Source organism: Carassius auratus, chromosome 8 (genome assembly GCF_003368295.1).
Source record: "Carassius auratus strain Wakin chromosome 8, ASM336829v1, whole genome shotgun sequence".
NCBI lineage: Eukaryota > Metazoa > Chordata > Actinopteri > Cypriniformes > Cyprinidae > Carassius > Carassius auratus.
In genome coordinates this window covers 736,575-758,927 of record NC_039250.1, presented here as the reverse complement: position 1 = coordinate 758,927, position 22,353 = coordinate 736,575, and the positions used below count along the sequence as shown (strand labels likewise).

General features: G+C 40.6%; 1 protein-coding gene across 4 annotated transcripts; it reads left to right on the top strand.

Annotated features, from left to right (window-relative positions):
• The first annotated feature begins 1,388 nt into the window (after nucleotides 1–1,388).
• Nucleotides 1,389–21,036, top strand: LOC113106908 (spermatogenesis-associated serine-rich protein 2-like). 4 transcript variants are annotated; one of them, XM_026268938.1, is made up of 13 exons: nucleotides 1,389–1,529; nucleotides 3,029–3,077; nucleotides 5,409–5,488; nucleotides 5,595–5,703; nucleotides 5,987–6,036; nucleotides 6,196–6,442; nucleotides 6,521–6,706; nucleotides 7,840–7,975; nucleotides 11,370–11,428; nucleotides 18,153–18,262; nucleotides 18,892–18,994; nucleotides 19,742–19,896; nucleotides 19,974–21,036. In XM_026268938.1, exons 2-13 carry the CDS (start codon nucleotides 3,053–3,055, stop codon nucleotides 20,202–20,204), a joined length of 1,491 nt encoding a protein of 496 aa, XP_026124723.1. In that variant the 5' UTR covers nucleotides 1,389–1,529; nucleotides 3,029–3,052; the 3' UTR covers nucleotides 20,205–21,036. The 4 variants fall into 4 exon arrangements, with proteins under 4 accessions (XP_026124723.1, XP_026124722.1, XP_026124725.1 ...); XM_026268937.1 differs by lacking the exon at nucleotides 1,389–1,529 and adding an exon at nucleotides 1,875–2,127; XM_026268940.1 differs by lacking the exon at nucleotides 1,389–1,529 and adding an exon at nucleotides 2,186–2,204.
• Nucleotides 21,037–22,353: the final 1,317 nt, after the last annotated feature.

Below are 22,353 nucleotides of genomic sequence, written 5' to 3'. Positions count from 1 at the left end.
GTGAGAGATCGTCCCCAGTGATTGAAATTATACTGAATTATATTTCAAACTATTGAAATTTCAAAACGTTTCGAAACAGTTATGACGTAACGACGTTACTGAAATCACTTGACTTTTGATTCGCGAAGGTTTCGAAGCTTCATGAACGCGCGTGAGACGTGATGTTACATATTTACACTGATTCAGTTAGCCTTTAAATTTTCTCTGAATTTGTATATGTATTTTTTATGTCTGTTTATTTGCTTTACTTTTTGTACCCCCTGACTGCAGTTGTAATTCATTGTAACAAAATAATATACATTAATATCAACATTTATAATTATATTATATTGCACTTACACACACACATACACACATAACTATTTTGCTTATATCAATTATTTGAAAATAGAAGCTAAAAATGTGTCTATTTTTATAGATGTGGAACTTCTTGGATGTATCAATAATTCTACATTTAAATAATTTTCCCTTTTCACTGGAATATGCGTAAATGTGCTCCACACAAATGTAAAAACACCCATCAGCTGTTCTTCAGACTTCACACATCTTCATCACACCCATCACTGTGAATTAACTGCTATTTGAAATGTATAGAAATTCTAGACATGATATGAACAAAATATTTCCACTGTTTCATAACTTGTGTGTGGGGTTTGATGCTGATCGAGTGGATCAATGCTGCTCATATGATCTCCACATAACCTTGTGTGTGACAAATACAAACCTTGAATCTTGCTTTAAACAGTCATTCGGTGTATTGGTTATGAAGAAGATATAAATAACCCAAGCCATGGAAGATAAAAATAATAATAATAATACAAATTTGACTAGCTAAAAATCAAAGCTGTATTTTATAACTTCTGAGGTCACATGACGCTGTGTTTTTGGAACATTCTCGAAGTGAAGCGGTGTGTGGATGAGGAACATAAGAGCTCACGTGTACAGACACAACACAGACAATAACACATGAGATGAGAACTAAAAACATTAATGTAAATACAATTAAGTGAAAGCAGAAAAATAAACTGAAAAATAAAATGTTTGTACAGTTGATAGAACAGAGAAGGATAGTGTGTTGTGTTTGAGCTGAAGATGATGTGTGTCAGAAGTGTGTGTTTATTTGCAAAGTTTTAATGTGGACAGGACTCTCATGAAGATGTTTTATTCTTGTTGTACTGAATATGTAATTACTTTCCCATTTGTGAAGTGCACGGAACACATAATGTAAAAAAAAAAAAAAAAACAGGATATTGTTAAAGTGTGTGATTGATAATATGTTTTGAACGACTTGTATAAGATCAGTACTTTGAAGAAGGCTGAGTTGATAATGAATGATTCCAGCCATCTCTTGCAGAATGTTTTTAGATTTAAAACCTGGCCGAGCGGAAGTGACAGCTAGCTGAGCGGAAGTGACACAAGAGCCGGCTGAAAGAAAAGACAGACGTTCGCGCAGAAGCGATCGCATAAAAGTCAAATAAAAGAGCGATCTCTGCGTTTGTTCGCGCCGCGGATTCCCGCCACTCGTGCAGGTAAGACATGCCCTCCGTCAGTCTACTGTTTGAACGCCTCCTGATCTGCGCCAACCCGGATGCGCACGCGATGCGTCTGTGAATGCGAACAAAAAAAAACGCAGCGCGTTAAACCTGAGCTCTCGGTTAGCATTAGCTCCGCTGCTAGCGGAGGTGTTGCTAAGATACTGCCACAGAGAGAGAGAGAGGCTGAAAGAGAGAGAGACTGAAAGAGAGAGAGAGACTGAGAGAGAGGTTGAGAGAGAGAGAGAGAGAGGCTGAAAGAGAGAGAGGTTGAGAGAGAGAGAGAGAGAGACAGGCTGAAAGAGAGAGAGGCTGAAAGAGAGAGACTGAGAGAGAGAGAGAGGCGTTGCATAAACACAGACAGGTTTCTGAGTAAACCGCATCCTCCGCAGCGGTGATCTGCGCGTGCTGAATGAGTGCTTGTTTGACACCTGTCAATCATTAGGGTCACGTGTGCAGTGCCACATAAGCGCTCCGGGGTTCGGTCCCGCTTCCGGCGCTTTGAGCGGCTCCGGTTCCGCTTGTGTTCTTCTGGACGCTGCTCGGATCCGGTTCCGAGTGTGTACGAGAGATGAATGCGGATTCACCTGTTCAGGTGCGCGTGTGCTGACGCCGCGTGACGCTCCGGTTGCGTCGCCGCTGCTGGGAACGGGCGTGTACGTCAAACCGAGCGTACGTGTTTACATAGCTTAGGTTTCTGTTTCCTGAGAGATTGTGCGTGCTGATTTAAAGGCTCATAAACCGCCGGTGAAACCGGACTCTCGCTGAGGAACGGATCCGGATCCACGAGGGAACGCTTCTGTCTCCGTTTAATTCTCCGTGTCCGTTATTCGGTGAGATGTGTTTTCTGGTGTGGGCTTCACAGGGGCTAACGGGAACGAAAGCACGCTTTAGATCAGATCGTTTCATTTAAAGCTAACTCTATTCGTAATTCCGCTCAACTCTATTGTTCTCGATGGAGCTCGCGACCAAACTTGCTTTTAGGAAACGAGAGAGAGATTCTTAAAAACGGATCTACGTTCTCCATTCAGTGTAAACACTGTGCTTTGGCAATACACTGTAACAGTTGTCATGCCAATAAAGTACAAATAGAATTGAAAAGCGAATCCTGTAGATTAGAGAGTGTAGGAGGATTGAACTCTGTTCGTGAGATTGTGTTTGTATCTACACAGACTCAGAGATGGCTTTAGTGCATGTATTAGCTCTTTCATACAGCTTCACATCTGTACTCTGAACTTTGAGGCCGGTTCTTCAGTAACAGAAGCTCTGACGTCTCTCTTCTCGTGATGGAGCGAGATAAACCATCTTTAGGAAGCATCACTTCTGGGTGTGAAGGCACTTTAATGAGCGACTAACACAAACACGGACTCAATGTCATCAGCTTCAGAGAGGAATCATTTTACATCAGTGCCTTTTACTTCATCTCAATGTTCTTTGAGTTTTAATTAATCACAGTCCTGATTACAGTGATGTCAAACTTTTCTCTCTTCCTGCAGAATTGTGACTGTCTGAGGAGGAGGATGGCGAGGAAGAGCGGTTATAAAGGTGAGCGATCGCCGTGTGATTCTGTTCTTGTGATCCCTGATCCATTAATATCTTCTGTTCTTGTTCTGATGACATCACTATAAGTTTAGTGTGGTTTTCATCGACGGAGCTCGCTGTGTGTGCTGCTGTAGATGTGTGAAGCTTTATTCAGGTAAAGGTTGGTGAAACTTCACGATTGATTGTAAAGATTTGTTCATTGAACTCCCGACACACTGCAGTGTTTCTGGATGGACGTGCATGAATGGTGATGTGACGTGCTTTCGGTTGGTTAGACGAGGATCGTTTTCATTCTAAAAAAGTGTAATAAATGTATATGTACATTTATTAAATGTATGTATATGGCTTGACTGGGATTATTGCTTTATTCTGTAACTGTAGCTGAATCATGTCTTTTTCATGGGGGGCAAAAAATATTTCATTCCTAATAATTCCAGAAACGCATTCAGAACTTGCTTAAAGAGTTACTTAATATTATTTTGCCAGAAAGGGTTAGAATTATCATTATTGTAAAAAATCTTGTGTAATATAACTTTTTTGTTTCCTCTTTTTATTTGTTATAGGGTACTTGTATTCTATTGAATTTTTATTGTTTTCACCATGAAACGCTGACATGGTAATAAATAATTATGCTACTAACTTCCGGAGCAGATGCTGTGATGACGAGACGCAGTGTTTCTAGTAGTTAGATGTTATATTTGTCTCTTTCAGAATCAGAATGACCGATATCTGAGAACACGACAGTGCCGTTAGTGTTATTTGTGGTTTGTTTCCTGAGTTTCAGTTTCTCAAGCAAGTGAAGAGCAGTCATGAGCTGCTGATTCACTCAGACCCTGATCTTCAGAGGCTTTTAGTCTTCGGTAGAAACACAAATCACGTCAAAGACCAGTCTGCGTTTGACAAGGCATTTCTTTAACGCGAGGTTGGGTCGCTCGCTCTGCAGTCTCTGGTTTTGTTTGGCAAATGAAGACTTTGCGTTTCAATGACTTTGCAAATAGCTGAAGTGTGATGGTGGGGTGGAGGACGCTGTCTTCAGAAGCCTTTGACCCGTCAGTCCACGCCTCGCTGCAGCACGCGTCTTTATGGCTGATGTTTCTGACCGGCTTCTTATCAGTTTCACAGCTGCATAAGAGCTTGAGAAATGTTGCTCGGAGGGAAATCCACGCACAAATGCACACAAAAGCATCAGCAGAGTCACCAGGCGGCATAGTTAAGAGAAAAATCCAGTCAGACTGATGTAGTGTGACGAACATCTGACGTTTAGCAGCGTCACAGATTCCTGTGTGAGCTGTAGGTGTGTCTGTTTGTCATTGACTTGGAAACCGGCTGATACTGTTACTGTACGAGTCACCTGTGCTCTGTTATCAGCTTATCTTGCAGATCACTGATTCTGAATGAAGACAGATGATGGTCCTTCCACGAGCGCTGAACTGTTCATCTGTGCTGGAAACCACATGTTTGATTATGTTCTGTCCTGTCTCGAAGCATGAGATCGCCTCACAGAAGGGGGAATTATGGGAAACCATAAGCATTTGCCACTTCACCGACTCGTGTGAGACTGTAAAAACTGAAAATATTAAAAAGGAACAAATATGAACTGTAGGAGACATTATGCTAATTCTGACACACTGTATAGTTCGAGAAGGAAAGGGCAAACATGCTGCTAATGAAAGTAAAAATAGACGACATAAAGATGTGAAGACGGATTAGATTATACTGTAGAGAAAGTGTGAACACTGTCTGTTTCTCAGGCCTGTTCTGATTTCTGCTAACGTACAGTATGATAATCCAGAGTTTGACTTTCAGTAACTATCTGTTGCTCGTGGTTTGCATTTCTACAAAACAGGAAACAAATGTAGATCCTGCATGTAGCGTACTGTAATGCTGCACTGAACTGAATAATGTTTTGTGCCAGTGATCACATTAAGGGGTGTGTTTTTTTTTAAATTGAATAACCTTCATGTATTTGAAGTGTGTCAGATTGGAAGTTGGTTGCACATTAAATGACTCTGATCTTTGTCTGGAGGGTCAAAGCTCTTCGACGTGTCGTCCTGATCTCTGAGCAATCGTTCTGCTTCTCTCTCTCCCTCTCTCTGTCTCTCTCTCTCTGTCTCGGTCTCTCTCTCTCTCTCCCTCTCTCTGTCTCGGTCTCTCTCTCTCTCTCTCTCTCTCTCTCTCTCTCTCTCTCTGGCTTTCCTCTTGACCTACATATTTTTGGGGAAAAGCTTTAACCGAGATCCTCTGCCCAGACTTTGTTTGCTGTTGAAGTCGAGCTGCGTTTCAGAACTGAACACGTGGAAATCTCTCAGTCTCTCCTCCCTCCTCTTTTTCCAGATGTGTCAGGAGTGGTGTTCGACACTCACTCAAAAATGGTCATGTCTCAAGGAGGATCGTTCGAGAATATGAAGGAAAAGGTACTGTTTGTCTGGCTGTTAATGATGGTGCTGTCTCTTGAAGTCAGTGTTTTACTCTTGTCTGTGAATCTCGGGCTCGACTCACTCATGTTTCGGCTCTCGTCAGATAAACGCCGTGCGAGCCGTGGTTCCCAACAAGAGCAATAATGAGATCACTCTGGTGCTGCAGCACTTCGAGAACAGCGTGGATCGAGCGGTGCAGGCCTTTGTGGAAGGTACACACACACACACACACACACACTTTATAAAGACTTGAAACCACATGATCCAGATTTGAGTTTTTATTTTTTTTATTTTTTTTTAAAGAATTAAATTATTTTCTCATAATGAGGAATGATCGTTTTTGAGTTTTAAATAACTATTAATATAGCTGTAGAAGCTGGTAAAGAAAAGGAAAAAAACAAACACACCCAGTGCCTTCTTGCAGGTCTCATAGGAGGCAGTGTGTCCCTAGCGTGACGTGACTAACGTGTGTGTGTGTGTGTGTGTGTGTGTTAGGCGGGGCTGTGGAGATCCTGAAGGAGTGGAATGTCACTGGGAAAAAGAAGGTGAGGGAACAAGCTTCACTCCAGTGAGATTTAACAATTCTGAAATAAAACCATAAACAAAACTTGCAGTTTAAGTGTGTGTGTGTGTGTGTGACACAAGTTGACGAATTATTATTTTTATGGTATAACTGCTGCTTGCGTTCTCTCCGTCTCTCGCAGCCAAAGAAGAAAAAGAAGCCCAAAGCCCAAAGCGACGCTCCTGCAGACGTGACTCCTGCAGACGTGACCCCAGACGTGACCCCAGACACTGAGGGTCAGGAAGCAGTTAATGGTTTCCATGCCAACGGTTCGGAGGCGGCGGATGCTGAATCTCTGGATTCTCTGAGCGAGCAGCTGGACTCCGTCTCTCTGGACGCTGTGGAGCTCGACTCGGAGAGCGCTGTCCCTGAGGCTTCGGAGGCCACAGGTGTGTTCTCGGAGCGCAGGTGATGCCTGCAGGTGTTTGAGCGGTGATTGGGGTTTAACTTCACCCTTCTTTCCTCAGCTGCAGTTGGAGGTGTGCTGCCCACTTCAAGCCCCGCCCCTCAGCCCAGCACCAATCACGGAGCACGACAGAACCATCACAGAACCAGTAACAAATCTCAAACCAGGCCTGTGTCCAGCTCCCACAATCCCTCTGTGCCCACTCCGTCCGACGACACGCAGCGAGGTCCTGCCGGCAAAAAGATCGGTAAGAGTTTCTTTATCATGTGACTTGTTTACTCTGCACTTGAACTGTACTGTTTTTTTTTGGGGGGGGGGGGGGGTTTCTCTAGTAGATGTAATAGTTTTTCAGTTTATCAGAACTCAAGTTAATCGTAAAGTACTATTACTACTATTACTAATACTCAGACTCGTTTGGACCACAGGAGGACACTGAGCTCTCTGAGATCTGTTCTTGTTTTTAGTATAAACTCATTTCATTGTGATCAGTTTCCCATAAAACGAGACCATATCTGTATCTTGATTTAAGAGTCTTTAGACATTTACGCTGGAAAATAGGACACAAATACTGGTGAGGAGTAGCACTTCGTTGCAGTGTACGGTAGTAGAGTATTCTCTAACTCTGAAGTGTGAAGATATTTGAGCTAATGATACATGGGGCAGTTTCTTGAGCACGTTCCCTGAGAATGGGTGACACATTTCTCTCTGGATACTTTCGATCGTCCTGGACACTGGGTGTTTCACCTGGTTGCCCACTGACAGAAACATTGATTAAAGTTGCCCTTGTGTCATCAGCCTCACATTTAGAGACCTTATTGACGTATTGACTTTCATTTGTTTATTCCTTATTTTCTTCACATGGTTTTGAAAGGTCTTAAATCTACCGTTATAAAACCTGGAGTGTCATATATAAAGTCCCTGCTGTGAGTCATGTTAATGTAAAACATAAATTTTCTAACCTGCATAAATGTTCGAATGAGGGACTGTTTTGAAATTTGTATGCCTTAAAGCCTTGTTTTACAACAGATTGAAGCTTAAAGTTAAAAGCTGTATTAATGTTAAAGGATTGGGTTTTAATTTGTACTGTAAAAGTGAATGGGAAAACGAGAGCAACATTATACTTTATTTATATATTTTGTTAGGTAGGCACATAAATATTTCCTTAAGTACTGCACTGATTAAGGCTGGACAAAAATGATGACAGAAAATAATATTTTATGCATCTCTAACATTGTCGTCATCATCATGAGGCTAAACGCTGGTGAGGAGGAACACACACAGATGTACTTTAGTGAAACTGGTACCAGATGTTTATTCTGTGTGAAAGTGTTTGTGTGTGTGTGTGTGAAGATCTGGGGTTGGTAATGCTTGTCTTTTCAGGGCCAAATGTGGACCGATCTGTGAAGGACCTGCAGCGATGTGCGGCGTCACTGTCACGCTACAGAGTCTTGGTGAAAGACGAGATGGACTCCTCCATCAAGAGCATGAAGCAGACGTTTGCTGAGCTGCAGAGCTGGTATCTCTCTCACACAGACTCCTCGATCACTCACTCACTCACTCACTCACTCACTCACTCACTCACTCACTCACTCACTCACTCACTCACTCACTCACTCACTCACTCACTCACTCACTCACTCATACACTCAAACAGACAAATACACTCACTCACTCACTCACTCACTCACTCACTCACTCACACACTCACACACTCATACACTCAAACAGACAAATACACTCACTCACTCACTCACTCACTCACTCACTCACTCACTCATACACTCAAACAGACAAATACACTCACTCACTCACTCACTCACTCACACACTCACTCACTCACACACTCACACACTCATACACTCAAACAGACAAATACACTCACTCACTCACTCACTCACTCACTCACTCACTCACTCATACACTCAAACAGACAAATACACTCACTCACTCACTCACTCACTCACTCACTCACTCACTCACTCACTCACTCACTCACTCACTCACTCACTCACTCACTCACTCATACACTCAAACAGACAAATACACTCACTCACTCACTCACTCATACAGACACACACACACACACACACTCATTCTCAGACTCACACATACTCATTCACACTCATTAACTCTCACCCTCATACAGACATACACTCACACACACTCTTACAGACATACACTCACACACACTCTTACAGACATACACTCACACACACTCTTACAGACATACACTCACACACACTCTTACAGACATACACTCACGCTCACACACACTCATACAGACACACACTCACGCTCACACACACTCATACAGACATACGCTCACACACCCTCATACAGACATACGCTCACACACCCTCATACAGACATACGCTCACACACCCTCATACAGACACACACTCACGCTCACACACACTCATACAGACATACGCTCACACACCCTCATACAGACATACGCTCACACACCCTCATACAGACACACACTCACGCTCACACACACTCATACAGACATACGCTCACACACCCTCATACAGACATACGCTCACGCTCACACACCCTCATGTCTACAACATGTTGGTATTTCTTGCTCTAAATCTGTCATAAAATAACATTATTGTCATTATCGTTGTATTAGTTGGTCTCAAAACGAAAGTATTATCATTTATCGTGATAATTTCTTGGACAATTTATCGTCCAGCAAAATTTGTTATCGTGACAGCCCTACTCACTCACTCACTCACACACACACACGCGCTCATACAGACATACAAACACAATCACGCTTGCACACATACTCATTCACTTACTCACTCACTCACACATACATCTCACATATATACTCTCACTAACACACTCTGCAGACATGCTCACACACACACACACACACACACACACAGACCGACATACATGCTCGCTCGCTCACTCACTCAGACATACTCACTTATACTCACTCACTCATAAATACAGACATACTCTGCAGACATTCTCACTCACAAACACACACACAGACATACTCATGCAGACATACTCACTTACTCACACAGACATACTCACACACTCACAGACATACACATACAGAAACACTCGCTCACTCATACAGACAGTCAAGTCACCTTTATTTATTCAGTGGTTTAAACAAAAAAGATTGTCAAAGCAACTGAACAACATTAATTAGGAAAACAGTGTCAATAATGAAAAATCACAGTTAAAGACAGTTTGTCATTGAATTCAGTGATGTCATCTCAGTTCAGTTTAAATAGTGTCTCACTATTAGTATACTGTTAGATACTATACTATATATAAGTATACTATTAGATTGTATACAGCCATAGTGCGAACTACGGGGGAGCTAGGGGGAGCTCGGCTCCCCTTAATAAGACATGGGCTCCCCTGAAAACGAGAAATCTGAAATTTTGGGGGGTCTCAAAAAATACTGACAATGTGAATATTTTTAAGTGCAATTTCAGTTTTGTAATGTGATTATGATGGCAAAAATATTATTCATTCATGCATGACGGCGATTAAAACCTATTTAACTTCAATTAAGATTACAGAAGGTGTGGGGGCGCTGCGCTTCAAATTCCACATGTTAGTATGTCATAGGTTCGTAGAAACAAAATAAACGTTGGAGGCCATTTATCGTGCGCAAAAGTCCTTCCATTATGCAGTTATAGCATCATAGCTAGGGCAAAAAGAAACAAGGTAGTTCAATTAATTTTGGTTTTATTAAGAAATTGTGTAGTGATGACGCACGACTGATTCACCTGCTGAAAGCACTGGTAAACCTCAAGCCAAGCCCACCGTGAAAACGCATGAAGCTGAAGAAAAGTAATCTCTGGGATCCTAACCCCTCTTGCTTTCTTGCTTCGAGTCCTCTCTCGCGTTAAACTGGAACAGCCAGCAGTGGAGAGACTGGAAGAGCCAATATACATGGCTGTGTGTTAAGGATGGAAGCTTGGGGTGCATCACTTTGTAACGCGTTGTGTCAAGAGGGGGACAAAATATGGGTAGCTCACAAAGTTATTAGGCCAGACAAAACTCACGGAGGCGATTGACATTTAACAACGACTCGCGTTTTATTTCTCCAATCGAACTCGGGCAATTGTCTGTCTCATGTTCCACCGTCCACAGCGTAACCAAAACAAAACAAACAAGATTAAAACAAAATGATTTCCAAACAGAGATTACCCGCATACATGGGCGATTCGAGTCGCGCGTGTATACATTATCATACAGAGTGCATACCGTTTTACAGGGAGCGCGCAGCTCTTAAAGGGGCCACAGTTTTTCCCACTCGTTACAACTTGTAAGGACGCAAAAAACCTTCTTCTGTCTGAAAAGGTACCTGGCACGCACTTGTCTGAGGAGTGGATTAATGGTTAATGCTCAGAACCAGTCGCGAAAAATTATATATAAATACAGGGACAGCATTGCACACAAGATGGCCATTGAAGTGGCATTAACTAAGCAAAAGGCGATTCTGCCAAATAAAGTAATCGAGGTCTAAATTAATGGAGGAGACCACAACATCATTCAAGGCTGTCTTCCTGACCTATCAATTTGTGTCGATAAAGTATAATAGTGCATATTGTAGCTGTTATGTAGCTTTGTAAGTCATTATAAGTCCTTTTTTGAGGCACTCGTGTCGATAATGTATAATAGTGCATACACTTGTAGCTGTTGTAAGTCCTTATTTGAGGCATGCGCATGTGCACGAACTCTACCCCCCCCCCCCCAAAAAAGTGGGCTCCCCCAAAGGACACGGTATAGTTCGAACACTGTATACAGCAGCACGTTTATGCCAAACTTTAGTGAACAGACACAATCGAATCTTCTCAGCAGTTCTGAATGCATTGAGGTGCTCCTCTGCCAGATGGGCTCGTCTCTAACTGTTTCTGCTCTCTCTTCAGTCTCATGGATCGAGAGGTGACGCTGCTCACGGAGATGGACAAAGTCAAAGCAGAAGCCTGTGAGTAGAATGACAGCACTGCTACACTTACCGAAACACACACACAATACCTTTCCCAATGACAGTGAAATGTTCATGCCAGAAATAAATGGCGCTGGAATGGGGCAAATATTGACAAGGACTTTTCCTGAAATAACGGAGAACACAACATTTACTGATGATGCAGGATAGGACACTACACTAGTGTTTCGAGGCCATTGTCTGTCAAACATACTTTTTAATTCTGTTGATACACTTAAAAAGGTTTTTAAGTAACTAAATGCAAATTTAATTTAGCTAACGTTTTTGGAACGAGTGGTCTTAAATATCTTATTTCAGGGTTTCTGCAGGGCCTTTAAAAGTCATAAGTCTTAAATTTAGTTGTATCAAATTTAAGGCCTTAAATTGTAAAAGAGAGTCTTAATTATGATTTCAGGAGGTCTTAAATTGGGGACGGAAAGACCAGAGTTGTGATATGGCTGAATGTGGTGATTAAACTTCAAACGGCTAAAGTTATGATTTCACTGAACAAACATGAAGCGCTGTATGTTCAAAGTCTGCTGTTGCACTGCTTTGTGTTCAGCTGTTACGGGGAAGCTTTCTACCAAACTCTCCCCCTGCTGGCAGATAATGAATGAGCATTTTTGGGTTGGGGTGTGATTTTGATGATTTGAGTGTATTGAGAAAAGCAAACACAAACAGAGTGCCTGCATACATTAGGTGATGAACTCTAGCATGCACATTCACTGCGTGAATCAGCCTTTTAAAACGCATGAATAATGATCACATAATTTAAGATATGGGGCAGAAAATTTAAATAGTTATATAATTTCATAGTTTATATCACACGAAGAGTGGTGTCCTTTTTTTTTTTTTTTATTAAATTTTTTTTCTCCAGCAGTGTTAATTTTGACACTAAATTTTTTATTTAGTTTTAGTCTTAGTCTTTTGACTATAATTCTTTTTAGTTTTAGTCAAGTTTTAGTCATCTGATTTGTTTTAATTTTAGTCTTATTTTAGTTGACTAAAATTGCTTGGTATTTTAGTCGACTAAAATAAGACTAAAATCAATAACAGATTTACTAGACAATTTTTTACAGCTGGTATAGGAAACAAACTTAACCAAAATATATAAAACACAAATTCAACTTTATTTCAACACAACTGTGTCTTTATTTCGATTCAAAAGCTTTTATGCAGCAACAAACACTGTCATGATAATGTAAACAATAACTAGCTGCCAATTGACCATCAATAAAAGAAAAATAACGTTAGGTCCAGGACCTTAAAGCTTACAGCTGAGCTGAACAATAAGTGCATACATTTAAAGTAAATATTTAATAAGTTGGGTGGATAAAAAAAGTAAAAAGATTTTATAAGGTATTCATTTGTCTAGCAATATTGTATGTTTTAAATACTACAATATTGCTAGATTAGTATGTATAATGATAGGATGTGAACATTCATGTTTCACATGACTAATATAGAAATATTTGTGATATTGTCAACAAGTAGAACATTATAAAATATACTAAACATTAGTATTAATCAAATGTATGTATCATAATATTACGTATTAGTATTGTGCTCTTATCTAACTTGAAGAAGGGGCTATTTTACAGTACTTTACAGTTCGTAATATTTAATGCTACAACATCTACGCTCTGCAGTCTTCCAATTTTGCTTAGCTCAATAAACAAAAGAACATCGTTGTGAAATTACATTTGAGAAAATATCCAGGTGGCTCGTCTGTAAATGTCTTTTCAAATTGGTTGTGTTCTTGCCACGAATGAGCGCTCCGCGTACTTTACGCTTTGTTTTGTTTTGTTCGTCGTCAAACATGAAGTGAGCTGTGGACATTTTGTCGCTCTTTTAGACATCACCTCTTCGAATGCCGACTTCCCGGGAGCTCATTTAAAAACTGAAAACCTTCGCTTCACGTCTCAATAAGTCAGGCTCGGATTGGTTCTCTTCTCTCATGCAGTCTGTTCCGTTTTGCCGGTTATTTTGTTGATTCCTCGCATCTCTCCCGTCTGCTGATTTTGATTTTCGTCACAGTCTATTTTCGTCTACCTACATTTTGGGAACCATATTTCCTGTTTTTGCTTTATTACTCCAACAAAAATGAATGAAAACAGCCACAGCGATGTTTTGTCTCTAGGGCTGCATGTTTTCAAGTTTTTCATTAACCGTTAACCGAGACCCGTATCGATTAATACTCGGTTAACCATAGTATGCGCCAGGGTTTCCGTTGTCCGGTAATTGCACACAGGCAATCACTCGTCCCATAAGAGCCCACTTTTCCACGGACTCCCTTAACTTCTCTTCGCTAGGTTATCAGCTGTATGGCGAGCGGGCAGGGTTTCAGTTTAAAGGACGAATGATTTTAAAACCCAATCTTCGTCAATGTAATGGCTCGTAATAGTTATGCAACTTTCCGTGTTTAGAGCGGTCCAGCAATCCGTAGTGATGGCAACTACATCAGGTGACTGTAGATCTTCTTTGAGTGAATCTCTTTTTGCCTCATATCGTTTTTCTATGCGGCGTGTGATTGCCGAACGCGAGGGAATGCTGTAGCGGGGTTGAACAATATTCATCAGTTCTTTAAAGCCTTCGCCCTCCACCAGTCTAATTGGCATCATGTTCTTTTCAATCATTCTGAAAATCCCCTGTGTTATGGACTCGGCTTTAGCACCACTGCACATGTTTTGTGCTAGCATCGTGGGGATGGTAGGCTTGGCGAAGGTATTCGTAGGCTCCGCGGCCCCCTCTCTACTGATGCCCGGGTGTTGGCTGTTGAGATGGTACAACAACGAGGTCGTACTTGAAGTATATCTAAGCACTACATTGCAATACTTGCATTTTGCCCCGTCACTCTCAATTTTAAAGTGCTCCCACGCTGTACTTTTCTTTGCCCGCTTCATATTAGAAAACTGGTCATGACGACTTCTTGTGGACATTACAAATGTCTGTGAGCGTTCTGGCAGTCTCTAGTGGTGTAAAAATGTATTACAACTAAATTCAATGCACGCCATTGACGCCACTTAACAGAGCAAAATGTTTCACTCGGTTACGCAATTTTTAACGGTTAATCGATTAACCATGGACACCCCTGTTTGTGTCACAGTAACGGGACACTTTTGTTCCTGAATGGATCACCCGTTTAAATGATTCCGGGTGGATGCTGCACACTGGTGGTGGATGAGGAGATGTATATAAATGTAAGGAATTATTATTTTGTTGATTACTGAATTAATATTCTTGGTTACAACCCAAATGCATAACTTTGACTCAAAAGATTGTGCACACTTTTAGATAAAAATGTCTTAAAGGTAAAAATGCCCATAAAACTTGATGGAAATTTTATTTTTATTACTGGTGTGAACTTACTAGGGGTTGCACAACTACTGATTTCTTAGTCGATTTCTTATTTGAAAAATATTCGAGTTACTCGACTACTCATGGTCATGCTACTGTAATGAAATGACATGAAATGGGTCTCATAAATGTTTATTCATTCATAGCCTTATGAAACAATTACATATGTAAATTGTCTAAACTTTATAATTGGCATTAAATTTTAATTTTCATGTAACAGTCTGTATTTGTGTCTGTAACAATCATACAATTTTGCACTCTGATACAACGTCGTACAGTTGCTTGATAAGACTGTTATGATTACCTTTCAGTTATCACTGAACAAGTTTGTCGTGTTAAACTTAAAATCATTAATTTCTAAAATAATATTTATCATGCAGGCAGAGAGATGTCATGACAAATGTTTAGTGATCATTTGAACTCATTAGTGATTATTTGTGAACTTCACTAAACCAATGTGTGTGTGTGCCACGCAAACCAGCAAAAGATAAGATGCAAACATGTAGGCCAAATAGGAAATGTACTGAGACTGAGACACGCAATGCAGCTGTTATTCATTCATTCGTATCATATTGTAGCCTAAGGGTTAAATCATTTCCTTTTTAAATGTATACATATAATAGAATGTGTATGAATGTGGTGTTATAGGTTTTATTACTTTTGCAAAGCTGTGATTTCTGAGAGCTGTACGGAGAAGCAACAGCAATGTGGCGTTTGATTTGCACTCTTTTCATAGTTTACATTCTCATCACACTGTATTGCATGTTTTTAGAGGTCTGCTTATAATATTGCGCTGATCCCCTGACTCAACTGTTATCTAGTAAACCCCAGACTGTGCAAGCCTCAGCCATATATTCAGGCAGAATTATTCCTTGTGTTATTTGTTTTTGAAGCCATTATCTGTGCCATTCTGATGGTAGTCTGGTTCGGGCACACCCCTAATTATTACATTACATCTTTTATTTTTACATGCAACATAGTACTGGAGTCGTACTTGCAAACTCTTTGCATGCATTATGGTTAATGTATGCTTGAGTAGTCAATTGTTTCTGACAGCGCCGACTAGTGGTTGAAGTAGTTGATCATTTAATTACTCGACTAGTCTATGCAAGGCCTAGAACTGACCAGACAGAATATGAAGAATACTAAAAGATTCAGGAGTCAGCTGTCCACTGTAGGCCTTAAGATTCCAGCACGATAACCCACTCAGCTAAATATTGTCTAATTATTGTTATAGATAAAATACCAGAATAGAGAGAACTTTTTTTTAAGTTTTCATTTATTTAAAGGGGTCATATGATTTTTTTTTTTTTTTTTTTTTTTTAAATAATTATTTTGTGTAATCGAATATGTGGACATGCTTCAATGCTAAAACACATTTTTCAAATACTGTACCTCAGTGGTTCTCAAACCTGTCCTGGAGGACACCATGCACATTCTGTAGGTCTCCCTAATCAGACACACCCAGTGCAGTTCTTGCATTCTCTACCAACTTATCTAAGGTGTGTTAGATGAGACATACAAAAGGTGCAGTGCAGGGGGCCTCCAGGACAGGTTTGGGAAGCAGTGCTGTACATTATCGTCCTCTATTTCCCGCCTCTCTCAAAGGCGACGTTTTCGACAAAGTCCCTCCTTCTGATAAGTGCAGTCTGCTCTGATTGGTCAACTGACCCAGTGCATTGTGATCAGCCAAACACCATAAACCTCTTTCCATAATCGTGAGCTTCATCTTTCAAAATAAATGTAAAGACGCTTAGCTTAATCAGAAGCAGCAGATTGGTGTAGAAAAGTCAGAATGACCTCCTCTCCTATGTTCACGGAGCGGTCATCCATACAATGTGTTGCTGTTCTGTTGTAAGTAATCTTAAAAATTCCTAAATGCACCTACTTTTGTAAAATCAAATAAAGTGCTTTTGCTTTCTTTTAGTTACACACATGTCTCCCTGACATGACCGCTTCAACACTACCTGTGTTACTGAAACCACACGCCTTTCTTTACGTGAACATCTGGGCGGCATTACACGAATCTTCCCACACAGTGACGCAGAGATGTGGGGGCATGTTTAAACCATCTTTACTTTGATAAAGAGTATCTCTTTGGGTTTGAGACTTTAGTCTTAGCAACTTTAGAGATCTTTATGCACTAAGAGCTTGTAACACTACAAAGATAAAGGAAAAATTGAAGTAGCATCATATGACCCCTTTAATTGATATGATTTATTGTTGATAACTATTTGAATATAATGATTAATACTAAACTCATCCACTTTCTTAACAATGATTTAAAGGCTGAAATGTAAAGTTTATCATTTTATAAAACCTTGCTTTCGTGACAATTTGTATCTGAACTGTAAATTGTGCTTTTTACAGTAATTTTAGTTTAATGTGATACTGTAGAGATTGTCCTACCCCGCTCCTATGGTATTCATTTTATTTGTGCAGGCCTTAAAAGTTTTAAAGTTATACATTAGAGTTTAAAAATCCTGCAGAAACCCTGTTATTTGGTTTCTGTTTTAAATTAATAATACAAAAATGGCTTTCATTATTAAAAAGCCTAGGGCCCTATGAAATCAGTTTTATTTTTTCCCCAAATTTCTGGACTTTTTTTACTGTAAATTAAATTTGTATTCATCCAAAAAGCAGGTCTAATTGGTTAAAATCATGAAACTAATAGAATTTGATATCAATTTACTAAGTTTAAATTGACATTTAAGGGCCCTATTTTTTTTTTTTTTTTTTTTATTGTTACCAAATTCTGTTTTAAAGTGTCTAATTTTTTTGAATGTATAAAAAAAACTTAATTTATTCCAATTGATTCTTAAAATATCCCTATGCATTTTTTGCCTCAAAAATGATTGTATATTTAATGGTGTTCAGAAAAATGTAACCATTTTTCGCAAATTACAGGTATTTACTATTAAAGTTAAAACATGGAAGAATTGTTTTGTGATTTTATTCCTTTTTTTAAAAAATAAAGCTTAAATAACTTTAGTAGTACATTCTACTGAACAATAGTAAGCTAATAGATTTCCGGCACAATGTCTTCAATATGTGTGTAGTAACCGAAACCGTGTGTCTGTGCCATTCATTCTCACAGAAATGCTGAGGACATAAAGAATTCATTTAAATGGTCTTTTTGCTGCTTAAGATTTACGGATTACTGGTCTGTCGCGATTTGAAATTTACATGTAATGACCTACTTTTAATTCATGCAAAATTTGAGAAGTTCCGTGACATTCTGCATTATATTGTATTATTAATAAAATACGTTAATGACTGCATTCCACAATCGCCAAAATCATAGGGCCCAAAAAACAGCCCACTGTAGTGTTTCATGAGGCTGATCAGGTGTGTGTTCTCGTGACAGTGGCGATTCTGGATGGGCGTCAGAAGAGGGCAGAAGAGCTGAAGAGACTGGCTGACCAATCAGCATCACTGAAAGAGGAGCAGCTCTCTGAGCTACGAGCTGACATCAAGGTTCGCTCTCTCACTCTCGCAGACGCAAACACAGACACTCGCGCACACACACTCGTTCACTAACTCATACACACACACACACTCACTCACAAGATCTAGCAACCTGTGAACAATTGCCGGGGCACATTACCTGTGTATTGTCTGGAATCGCAGTGTGAAAGGGGCTATACACACACACACACACACACACACTCACATTTATTACTCTTTATCACACACACGCACTCGCTTGCGCACAATCACTCATACACACATTTGCACTCACTCTCAAACACACACACAGACTCTCTCACACACTTAATTTCCAGCAATTTAGTTGACTTGATTACACAGATACTATTTAAACATAATTTAGCTGGATGATGACATCGTTAAATTCAATAATGAACTGCATTTTTGCATTGATGCTATTTTCCTATTTAATTCTGTTCAGTTGCTTTGTTACAATTTCTATTGTTAAAAGCTCTATGTAAATATAGGTGACTTGACTTACTCTCTCTCGCGCACACACACACACACACACACACACACACACACACTCATACATACACACACTCTCTTACACACAGCAGTGTAGATCCTCAACCTTCATTTACAGCCATCTAATATGTTTTTCTCTCTCTCTCCAGCACTTTGTCAGTGAACGCAAGTATGATGAGGATCTCGGTAAAGCGGTGAAATTCTCCCATGATGTGGAGCCTCTGAAGTGCAGCATCATGTCATTTGGATCAGGTGGGTCAATGAATGGGAAAGTGTTGCCAGACTGCAGTTTTCCATGCAACTGCGGGAGAAATTGCAGAGCCACAGACTGCGTTTTTGTGGGGGGCTTTTCCCGGTTACTTATATAATGTACCACACAAGCTAAAATGTTTATCTATAGACAAAAACTCCTAAATGTATTTTAAAGAAAAACTATTTTGGCATGGGATAAATGCTAAATGCTATAAAGGTATAGGCAAAAACTGACGTGCTGGTTTTCTCTAAAGCTGCTTTAAGACATTGTGTATGGGGAAATTAACACTCAGATTTTGACTTGACTTGAGTTTTTGTGGATGGCTATGTCAACTTATCACATTAGCCCTGTTCGGATGGGGACTAGATTTACACGAGGTCGTTACAGAAATTTGTGTTTCACAGATGTACTTGGTGATTTGAATCCAGTCTGAATCTACCACATCTGTGTTTTTTCTCACACAACCTCTGTAATAATTCCAGAGCAATTTACCTACTGTTTTTCAGCAAACTCATTGGTCCTCTGAGAAAACTAATCCCATCCGAATGTAAATGTCTGTGATTGCCGGTGATATTTTTTTTTTCACAACATGTTTCCTTTTACGTTTTGGCTATTTTTCCGTTATTTTGGGGCGATTTGAGCTGGAAAGGCTTTTGGGACCTGGCAACCCTGAAGATGATTTTTCTTTCATATAAATGGCCACATGAAGCATTCAGATGAGTGACTGTCTGATTGTCCGTCTGCAGTGTATCATCCTCAGACGGGCTACTCCAGCCGTTCTCGCTGTAGCTCCACCTCTTCCTCTGTCACAGGCTCCACCCCTGCCAAAGTCCCGCCTTCCCCTGAGCCCCAGTACCAGGCCTCGGCTTACACGGGTCGTCCCAGTGTGCCGCACAAACAGGTGAGTGGTCACATGCAGTCGTTTATCACACTGCTCTGAGCTCCTGCTGATGTGCTCTGTCTCTCGCTGTCTCGCAGATTTTCCAGGGCAACAGGCGCATCATTCACGGCTACCAGGGCACTCAGCGATATAACGGAAACACACACCCAGAGCGTAACCCTGTTCGAAGCGGCTACCGCTATCAGAGCGACCTCGAATCCCAGCCCACCAATAGTGTGAGAGGCTCCTCCAACTCCTCAGGCTATCGTTCGGATCGACCCGCCCACAATGGGCTTCCACAGAGGCAGCCACGGACGCATGGCCCGTGACGCCACACACATACAGCTGTCCAATGAAGAGAAAGTCAAGTTTACATCCGTTGAGCTGCTCTTCACTCTTCTGTCTTCTCTTCTGTCACATTAGCGTTCAGTGTTAGTCTCAGTAGTTCCTGTGGTGAGTGTTTGCTCGTGGGCTTCCTCTTTCAAATGGTCAAGCGCTTCTTAGATCAACACTAAAGCAGAGTTTGCTCTGCGAGTCGATTGAAACCGGTGTGTCGTGTCCCGATCAGGTGCTAAAGCACGAGTCTTCACACTCATGATATACCTCACGCTTTCATTTCACGCTGCGCTCACCGTTAGCCTCCTCCTGAAACACTCTGGTGGGAAAGCACCTGTGCTGTGCATGCTGGGATGTGTGTTTGACCGGGGGAGCTCTTCTGTCTGTATTGGTTTGCCGACCGTGAGTCTGTCTGTGTGTCTCTCTCTAGTTTCTGAAAGCTTCTTGTCACTCTTTTCAGCTCAATCCTGTATATATGTAAACTATATGTATAGTGTTTTGTAGCCTCCGGCCATGTATGTAGTGAGATTTATTAGTTCTCTAATTGAACTCCGTTATGAAGCAACTTCTGTTCTTCCTTGCAAATGGAGAGAGAGAGACTGACTCGTTTATGTTTTTTTCCAAAACGATCTGAGACCGCTTTAATCAAGTGCCTTCAGTCATGCGCTTTCACAGTCTCATTCCTTCTGCTCCGGTTCGGACCAAAGACATAAGAAGCCGTCGCCTGCTCCTGCACTAGCAAACACTCATTGTCTTTCTCGCTAATTGGCCTACTTGCTTTTCCTTTTATTATAAATAAAGAAGGATTGGTAGCAAATGCTGAAACTGTTTGCAGACTCTTTTTCTCTTGATGAAATGTTTTCAGGGTTCCCACGGGTCCTTAAATAGTCTTAATGTCTTAAATTTACTTCTATCAAATTTAAGCTCATAAAAAGTCTTAAATTGTACAAGTAAGTCAAGTCACATTTATTTATATAGCGCTTTAAACAAAAAAGATTGTTTCGAAGAAACTGAAAAACATCAATTAGGAAAATAGTGTCAATAATGCAAAATAACAGTTAAAGGCAGTTCATCATTGAATTCAGTGATGTCATCATCTCAGTTTAAATAGTATCTGTGCAATCATTTGAAAATCAAGTCAACGATATCTCTGTAGATGAAGTGACCCCAACTAAGCAAGCCAGAGGCGACAGCGGCAAGGAACCGAAACTCCATCGGTGACAGAATGGAGAAAAAACCTTTGGGAGAAACCAGGCTCAGTTGGGGTCAGTTCTCCTCTGACCAGACGAAACCAGTAGTTCAATTCCAGACTGCAGCAAAGTCAGATTGTGCAGAAGAATCATCTGTTTCCTGTGGTCTTGTCCTGGTGCTCCTCTGAGACAAGGTCTTTACAGGGGATCTGTATCTGGGGCTCTAGTTGTCCTGGTCTCCGCTGTCTTTCAGGGCAGTAGAGGTCCTTTCTAGGTGCTGATCCACCATCTGGTCTGGATACGTACTGGATCCGGGTGACTGCAGTGACCCTCTGATCTGGACACAGACTGGATCTGGTGGCTACGGTGACCTCGGAACAAGAGAGAAACTGACTAATATTAGCGTAGATGCCATTCTTCTAATGATGTAGCAAATAAATCGGGTGTTATGGGATGTGTTCCCGGTTAGGGTTTACCTAATTAATGCAGCCTAAAAATCCTTTAACGGATTTGGATATTAAAAGCATATTAGTATGTTATGTGTATGCCAGGTTAAAGAGATGGGTCTTTAATCTAGATTTAAACTGCAAGAGTGTGTCTGCCTCCTGAACGGTGTTAGGTTATTCCAGAGTTTAGGTGCTAAATAGGAAAAGGATACTTCCTGGTTCTAGTAAGAACTCTAGCGGATGGATTTTGAACTAGCTGGAGTTTAATTATTAAGCTTGCAGAGCAACCACCCAATAAAGCATTACAATAATCTAACCTTGAGGTCATAAATGCATTTATTAACATTTCTCCATTTGACATTGAAATCATAGGCCGTAATTTAGATCTATTTTGAGATGGAAAAATGCAGTAGAAATGTTGGTTCCTAAGGAAAGATTGCTATCAAATAGCACACCTATTTTCCTAACTGATGATGAAGAATTGACCGAGCAACCATCAAGTCTTA

Excerpts from the sequence above, each read along its gene's own strand:
- LOC113106908 (XM_026268937.1), top strand. The coding sequence starts at position 2,104 with ATGAATGCGGATTCACCTGTTCAG. Across the intron at positions 2,128-3,028 it reads ATGCGGATTCACCTGTTCAG|AATTGTGACTGTCTGAGGAG; the intron begins GTGCGCGTGTGC and ends CTCTTCCTGCAG. Across the intron at positions 18,995-19,741 it reads CATCATGTCATTTGGATCAG|TGTATCATCCTCAGACGGGC; the intron begins GTGGGTCAATGA and ends GTCCGTCTGCAG.